The 7,843-nt window shown below is 43.9% G+C and overlaps 1 protein-coding gene across 1 annotated transcript; it reads left to right on the top strand.

Annotated features, from left to right (window-relative positions):
• Positions 1-1,135: 1,135 nt before the first annotated feature.
• LOC130390684 (putative nuclease HARBI1) lies at positions 1,136-2,752 on the top strand. Its single transcript, XM_056600770.1, has 3 exons — positions 1,136-1,744; positions 1,826-1,938; positions 2,019-2,752. The coding sequence occupies exons 1-3, from the start codon at positions 1,402-1,404 to the stop codon at positions 2,166-2,168; spliced, it is 606 nt and encodes a 201-aa protein (XP_056456745.1). The 5' UTR covers positions 1,136-1,401; the 3' UTR covers positions 2,169-2,752.
• Positions 2,753-7,843: the final 5,091 nt, after the last annotated feature.

The following is a 7,843-nucleotide window of genomic DNA, read 5'->3' as shown; positions in this document are numbered from 1 at the left end:
CACTCCACACCAATGACCTGCCGCCCTGACGACCACGCCCACTCCACACCAAACAAATGGAAAGAAGAAGAGATATCTGCAGAAAGCTTCCACCAGCTGTTGTATTTATCTTATCTGTAAATAACCAGAGAAACATGGCTGAAGATCAGAGGAACAGGTGTGAGGATTGGGAGAACTTTGACAGAACACATGAATCGCCTTCTGGAACCTCACGTTTGAAACAAATGATTAGAGGTCAACTATTATAAATCTTGTAAAAACGAATTTCTCTCTGATTGCAAATAGTGCAATGCAAGCATACAGCATTATCAAAGGTATTGTGCTTTTCCTTAGTTAGTTAACAATTCATATTTGTAATCGACCCTCCTCGCTTCTCATTTAAAATACAATGCTTAATAATCGACATAAAAAACAAAAACATCTTACACATTCACCATGCGGCTATGTTTTTCTGTCTATTTACACACAGAAGCCACACGCGTGTGTGTGTGTGTGTGTGTGTGTGTGTGTGTGTGTGTGTGTGTGTGTGTGTGTGTGTGTGTGTGTGTGTGTGTGTGTGTGTGTGTGTGTGTGTGTGTGTGTGTGTGTGTGTGTGTGTGTGTGTCCAATGGGCAGAGGGGCCCCCATTATGCCCCTCTTGTTGGGGACACGGGGGACCTCTCCCGTTGAGTCTAATGGATGTGATAGCGCAATGTGCAACATTTGCTCAGTTCCGTCAGTAGGAACATGCCAACATGGTCGCTGTTTTCATTTGTATTACCTTCTCACTTTAGTTAAGTAAATCGATTATAACAACAGTAGACTAGTCTTTAAGTCCATCTCTTCCTCTCTTTATGCACAGTATTTATTCTAAAGACACCCACGATTGAAGCTAAATATTTGATATTTATTTCCCTTAAGCTTTACTTATTGATACCAATCATTTGACGTATATTGTCGGTCAATGATGGCCTCCAATTAGCAGCAACAATTCTAAAGGGCAATGAGTAATTAGTCTTTTATCAAGTTACACAATATAGTATCGATCCTTTTGGGTCTAAGGGACGAACGATTGATAACACTAAGCTACACTTTCTGTTGTCAACAACGACAAACTCTCCTCTCCAGTGGGGTGTTCCACAAAGCCGGGGCCCGTTTCAGAAAGCAGGTTTAGTGAAAACTCTGAGTTAGTTAACCCTGAGATGAGGGAAACTCTGGTTTTTCAGTTTCACAAAGCCAGTTCAGCTTTACTCTGACCCTGGCAACATACTCTGTGAACCTAACCTGCTCGCTGGCAGGTTTTCTTCAACTAACCCCGAGTTTCTCCTGCTCTTAAGTTGAAGCCTGCAGACTGAAGGCAGTGGCAGACATGGCGTGTCCTTTTATTGAAGAGCCAGTTGATGTCGAGGCGCAGATACTTGGATGTTTTATCATTCCCTGATGAGTAGCTACCTGTTTGAGCGTTTCCGTTTCTCTGCATCATCAATAATTTATATAAACAATATTCTCAGCCCTCACATCGCTCACATGACACATCGTGGAAGCGCTCTCAGTTCCGAGCAAATTCTTTGTATTGCACTTCATTCTTTTGCCAACGGCAGTTTTTTGTATAACGTCGGTGATGCAGAGCATGTGTCCAAGGCAACTGTCTGTCGGGCTGTCCGAAATGTGACACTTGCACTGAAACGGCTACTATGCACGTTTGTAGTGTTCCCAAGTCACAGACCCACCAGACTTCTCAAAGAAGAGTTCCACAGAATTGCAGGTATCAGTCTAAGCAGTAATTAATTTATGTTATAAAGCTTTGAGACTTGAAGCATTAATCAGTCAATTTGATATATTTTAGGGTTTCCAGGTGTGATTGGCTGCATAGATGGCACTCACATTCCTATCATAGCTCCTTCAATAAATGAAGGAGATTATGTGAATAGGAAATCTGTCCACAGCATTAATGTACAGGTAGGCCTAAATAGTAGCCTTTAACATTCCAAATGAAATATGCTTCACTATACAGCTAATTACTGTTCTCCACTGTGAAGATCATATGTGACGCAGCCCACATGATAAATAATGTGGAAGCGAAGTGGCCTGGGTCTGTGTATGACTCACGAATGTTTCGTGAGTCTACACTGAGTGCCAGATTTGCCCGTGGTGAGTTTATATATATAGTTTATATATCCAGTATATAGTTATATCCTATGATCAATATTTTGTTTCCTCCTATTACAACTGAAACAATAAAGTGTATCTTGTATTATCATAGGAGAGTTTGATGGTTAGTATACTCGGAGACAGAGGGTACCCCTGCCAGCGCTATCTGCTGACCCCTTACCCTGACCCTGACCCTTGCCCACAGCAACACTACAACTTGGCTCACTGCAGGACACGAGCCAGAGTGGAGATGACCATCGGCATGCTCAAGGCCCGGTTCCAGTGCCTTCGAAGGCTCAGGGTCACCCCAGAAAGGGCTTGTGACATTATAGTGGCATGTTTGGTTCTCCACAACATTGCCACTATTAGAGGAGAACAATGTCCTACTCTTTCCCCCAATGATCCAGATAATAATCCTGACCCCCCTGCTGATGCACGAGATGGAAGAGCTGTTAGAGACATGATATGCTTCAATCATTTCTAACTGACTCTGCCTTTTTTCTGTTGGCTATAATGGAGGTCAAATTTTAAGATAACCAGAAAACACAAATTTGGAGACTTGTATGTATAAAAGGCATTTAGGTGTTGCTTTCATATAGACAATATTAAATGCTGGCAGTGTTGGGATTTTTCTTTGTTTAGCAGATTTCCCTAATTACTTAAATATATCTTATCACATGTTGAATGCAGCCACTAAATGCTGTTTAATGAGGGCAGGCTAAACAACATCACAATTGCTTGTACTTAAATTATACCTTATCTGTTTGAACTACATTTTTATATTTCATTTTTAGTTGCAGCCAAGTCCGTTTGGGGCCTGTTGGGTTGCACCTGTGCGCACAAACACGCATATGGAATATAATTGTTGAATAAGTGGAACATTCAAGAGAAAACATTTTCTTTTTCTCAAATACTCTGACTCGGTCAGCTATTTTTTTCCACGCGAGCTCCCGCTTTTTAGCTGCTGCCATAGTATTGCTTTTTAGTAAAAATATATGCTCGCTTTCTGCATATGCAGTCATTAAGATTTGCAACTCCGCTGGGGAGAAGTAGGAGGATCGAGGCTTGTTAGTACTTGTTGCCATGGTGAATCATGTTATCTGTGTTCCATTGATGAGGGCTTTTTATATCCTCATGCACGAGCTTCACTCAGAGTTACCTTGACAGAGTTGATTGAACTAAGCGTTATCACCTGTTCTGAAACCGAAAATTCAGAGTTTTACAGCTCAGAGTTGGTCAACCTAGAGTTAAGGTTTTAACTTAGAGTTTGTTGAACCTGCTTTCTGAAACGGGCCCCCGGTTTTATCACATAACCGGGTAAGTTAACCCAGGGTTTGCTGTAACCCTAGGTTTTCCGTTCCAAAAGGATCACGATATGTTAGTTGCTATAGCAACATATGCTCTGAATCAAACCTGGTCGGACCAGAGGGGTGTTCCACGAACGGAGGTTTAACAAACACTGAGTTAACGCTGAACTCTAGGTTGATTGACCCTGTGCCGACCAACCAGGGGCGGACTGGCCATCGGGAGGTTCGGGAGATTTCCCGAACGGCCGGACGATTTCAGGCCGAGCCGGCCGGCCGTAATTATTATTATTATTATTTTTTATTTATTTTTTTATTATAATTTTTTATTTATTTTTTTGTTGTAAAAGATGTAAAAAAAAATGAAAAAGTTAAGTAAGCCGTGATTTGGGGTGGCCTGCTACCGGATATTCTTACTTACAGCGCGAAACGGAGCTCTTGCCTGACGGTGAAACGGGGCCGATGTATTACTGTCAATTTAGAGGGGGGAGCACCCCCACAGTGTATGGGGGCAAAGCGAGCGGCCAAAGCAGCAGAGCAAGCCGAACGGCCCCTCCCAACTTGGACTGCTCCGCGGTCTGTCATTTCTGATTGGCTCAGCCTGACAAACGGCCGGGTCACTTACCCGGTACTTCTCGTTGATCTCACTGAAGTTACACAGAAATACGAAAATGTCAAAAAGGAAAAAAGGTGGTGAAGAGGCAAAAGAATTGGGTGGCGCTCAGAAGTTGAGGTTGAAAAGGAAAAAAATGTTAGAGCAAGACGCAGCCAAATGTGCTAAATTAACCGACCTTTTCCGTGGAAAAGCCAAGGTTGACGGCGACGCCCATGTCAGCGAGACCAATGGTTCGGCGGGAACAGGACACAGTAGTATAGCTATGACAGGTGCACTAGCGAGCATGTTTGGCAATATAAAAATGACTTGAACTAATTATGGAAGTACCAGAGACGTCGGAGAACAATTCATAATATTGTAATGCCCACGGAAGAGGCAGTGAATGAAGTATTGATTAGAGAGCGATTTATTAGATACCACCGCTAATAAACCATTGGAACACTTCAACACCAGTAACCACAGCAACGCACAACAAACCCCGGTCCGCCCCCATCTCCCAAACCCTGTGTAGCCTATGTGTATGACAATTTTTTTCCACTCAAATAATTGTATCTTGCACTATTTAGATCATTTTCAGCCTTGATTTACCTTTCTAGGCACATGCAATTTCTAATATTTTGTACATGGACAAGATTGCTTATAAAATATTTCCCAGTGATCTTCACAATATTCTAAACACATGCACATCCCAACATTGACATGCCGTTGCAATGCACATATCCACGGATAAGGACTAGTTTTTATTATTTTACACCGTGGCAAAATTCTACGGGCGCTATTCCCGCGGTCTGATAAAAGGCCTCTCCATCCCAAAGTCCCGGGCCAAATTTTTGGGCCAGTCCATCCCTGCGACCAACCCAGAGTTTTCGGTTCCACAGCAGCGGTTATGCATTAGTTCAATCAACTCGGGGTTGGTTAACACAGGGTTGTGCGCGTCCACGCCAAACTTAAAAAGACGTGATGTATGGATCATGGAAACCCTGATCGATATGGCGAACGGGCCGCTTATTTCAATGAAGTGAAACTCCAGGTTCTCCTGGAGAGCTATGACGAGGAGAAGGACATTATCACAAGAAAAGGGAACGCTAAAACCTCTGGAACCCGGAGAACCAAAGCCTGGCAGCGGATCGCTGACCGCGTAAATGCGTTAGTTACACGTCAAAAGCATGATCCTTAATATTTGAGCCATGAATATATAAATATCCCAGTTAAGCATTCTTAAAGATCCTACCACATAACCCCTTTCGTCTAAAACAATATGTACTCCCGGGTTATGTTTCAAACTTAACCTGCGCAAAACCTGGTCCGACCAGGTTTGATTCAGAGCATATGTTGCTATAGCAACTAACATACCGTGATCCTTTTATAACCCGGTTTTGGGTATTTCAACCGGCGTTCACCGCAGATTTCATGTGTTCACAATGGCATGGCCTTTTGATTAGAGAACTGCTGATATCAGAGCGCAAATTATACGTGCAATCCACCGGGAGCGATTGATAAGACCACGGCTCGAGATCTTGGCATATTGGATGACTTTTTGCTGGAGTGGAGAGATATAGATTCTCGCGCAGATCTTTAATATATTTAAATAGCCTTACATAGCCAACACTACCAATCGAGGACCTGGCCTCAGTTCACTCCAGACTATTTGCGTAGCCCTCCGTTTTTTTCAAATGGTAGTTTTATCTAGGCTATAATGCTGGAGATGCTGAGCACATCACAGTCGTTTCAGATGACCCATCCAAGATTTGTATCGGCCTCCTATCATACAAAGAGCAATCCCAGCTAACGCAGTTACGTCGCCGCGACGTTGCGGTTACGTAACTTTATGACCAAACATACGTTGCCGCAGCGTAAAGGCCGATTAAAGGCCTCTACATACCTCCGGATACGGACAGTTTCGTCCGGTCCCGGAGGTGTTTCGTCTTATCTATCTATCCATCTAGCCATCCATCCATCCATCTATATATATATATATATATATATATATATATTATTTGTATATACTTATATTATACTATATACCTGACATTTTTATTTTATTGTTTATTGTTATTGTTCCCACGAAACACCTCCGGGACCGGACGAAACTGTCCGTATCCGGAGGTATGTAGAGGCCTTTATGGTACGGCCACACCAAACGCGTTACTCATAAATGATAGGCGCGTTAGGCGCGTTGAACCATTTTTGTGACACACAATGATCAAGCGTCAAGTTAGGCACGTTGGTACGGCCACACCAACCGCGTTGCTCGCGTTAGGGGCGTCAAAATTCGGCATTTTTGCATAGGGAACCATTGGTATAGGCGCGTAGACGCGTTACATGCGATGAAGCGTCGCTTTAGGGGCGTTAAGGCTGGTTTATGCTCGGTTACGTAAGCGTAAGCGCAAGCGCAAGAGGCCCTTGCGCCCCCCTTGCGCGACTTCTCACGTCTTGCGTGCGTCGGGCGATTTTTCTAGACTTGCGTCATTTTTTACATAAGCTTTTACGCGAGCAGCCCAGCCTGCAAGGCTGTGATTGGTCTGCTGGTCTGGTTACTACTTCCTGTCTGGAGTATCACATTTCTCTGCCATAGTTCAATGTGTAGAACATGACTGGGAGGCGGTTTATAAACAGCCGACGACGACGCCCACACACAAATACACCATATAGGCTTCACTTGGGTAGTCTTCGACCAATACCAGGAAAATCTCCTTTTCATGGTTCAATTTGAGAAACGCTGCCGTAGGAGGAAGGAGGGTGGGTGGTTTGATAGAATGGAACCCGGCAGGCTCATATACAAAAGCATTGACGTGAAGTGAAGTTAACTTTGCTGCCATCACATTATGTCGTTTTAAAATGTAGAGAGATATGCACATTTATACAACCCCAATGATCAACAACTTCATCACCCCTGTTCCTCTGTCTGTTGCCATCATTCACTGTGTATGGGGAGAACACGATCTGGCACATAAACAAACCAACGACTCCCACAGACAAAGACGTCATTCTCGAGGTCGTCTTGAACGAAAAACTTTACTCCACATATTACTCCACCTACTATTCTGGCGGTAATTGCTTGGCAACATGCGCAACACGCGCAACCTAAAAGGGAGCATGAATTGCTTTGAGTAAATTTTGCGCAACAACGTAACACCAACGCAGCATGCAGCCGCCTTTAGGCGCGGCAGTTAAGGCTGGTTTATGCTCGGTTACGTAAGCGTAAGCGCAAGCGCAAGAGGCCCTTGCGCGCCCTTGCGCCCCCCTTGCGCGACTTCTCACGTCTTGCGTGCGTCGGGCGATTTTTCTAGACTTGCGTCATTTTTTACGTAAGCTTTTACGCGAGCCGCCCAGCCTGCAAGGCTGTGATTGGTTTGCTGGTCTGGTTACTACTTCCTGTCTGGAGTATCACCCGGCAGGCTCATATACAAAAGCATTAACCTGAAGTGAAGTTAACTTTGCTGCCAACACATTATGTCGTTTTAAAATGTAGAGAGATATGCACATTTATACAACCCCAATGATCAACAACTTCATCACCCCTGTTCCTCTGTCTGTTGCCATCATTCACTGTGTATGGGGAGAACACGATCTGGCACATAAACAAACCAACGACTCCCACAGACAAAGACGTCATTCTCGAGGTCGTCTTCAACGAAAAACTTTCCTCCACATATTACTCCACCTACTGTTCTGGCGGTAAATTGCTTGGCAACACGTGCAACACGCGCAACCTAAAAGGGAGCATGAATTGCTTTGAGTAAATTTTGCGCAACAACGTAACACCAATGCTGAAGCATGCAGCCGCCTTAAA

This window comes from Gadus chalcogrammus, chromosome 10, assembly GCF_026213295.1.
Source record: "Gadus chalcogrammus isolate NIFS_2021 chromosome 10, NIFS_Gcha_1.0, whole genome shotgun sequence".
Classification (NCBI taxonomy): domain Eukaryota; kingdom Metazoa; phylum Chordata; class Actinopteri; order Gadiformes; family Gadidae; genus Gadus; species Gadus chalcogrammus.
Note: the sequence above shows the minus strand (reverse complement) of the source record. Positions and strands in the feature narration are given on the sequence as shown.

What these genes read in the sequence shown, in the direction of transcription:
- LOC130390684 (XM_056600770.1), top strand. Translation starts at nt 1,402, where the DNA reads ATGTTTTATCATTCCCTGATGAGTAGCTACCTGTTTGAGCGTTTCCGT. An exon ending in AGAGTTCCACAGAATTGCAG is followed by an intron (nt 1,745 to 1,825) that starts GTATCAGTCTAA and finishes GATATATTTTAG; the next exon opens with GGTTTCCAGGTGTGATTGGC. An exon ending in TCCACAGCATTAATGTACAG is followed by an intron (nt 1,939 to 2,018) that starts GTAGGCCTAAAT and finishes TCCACTGTGAAG; the next exon opens with ATCATATGTGACGCAGCCCA.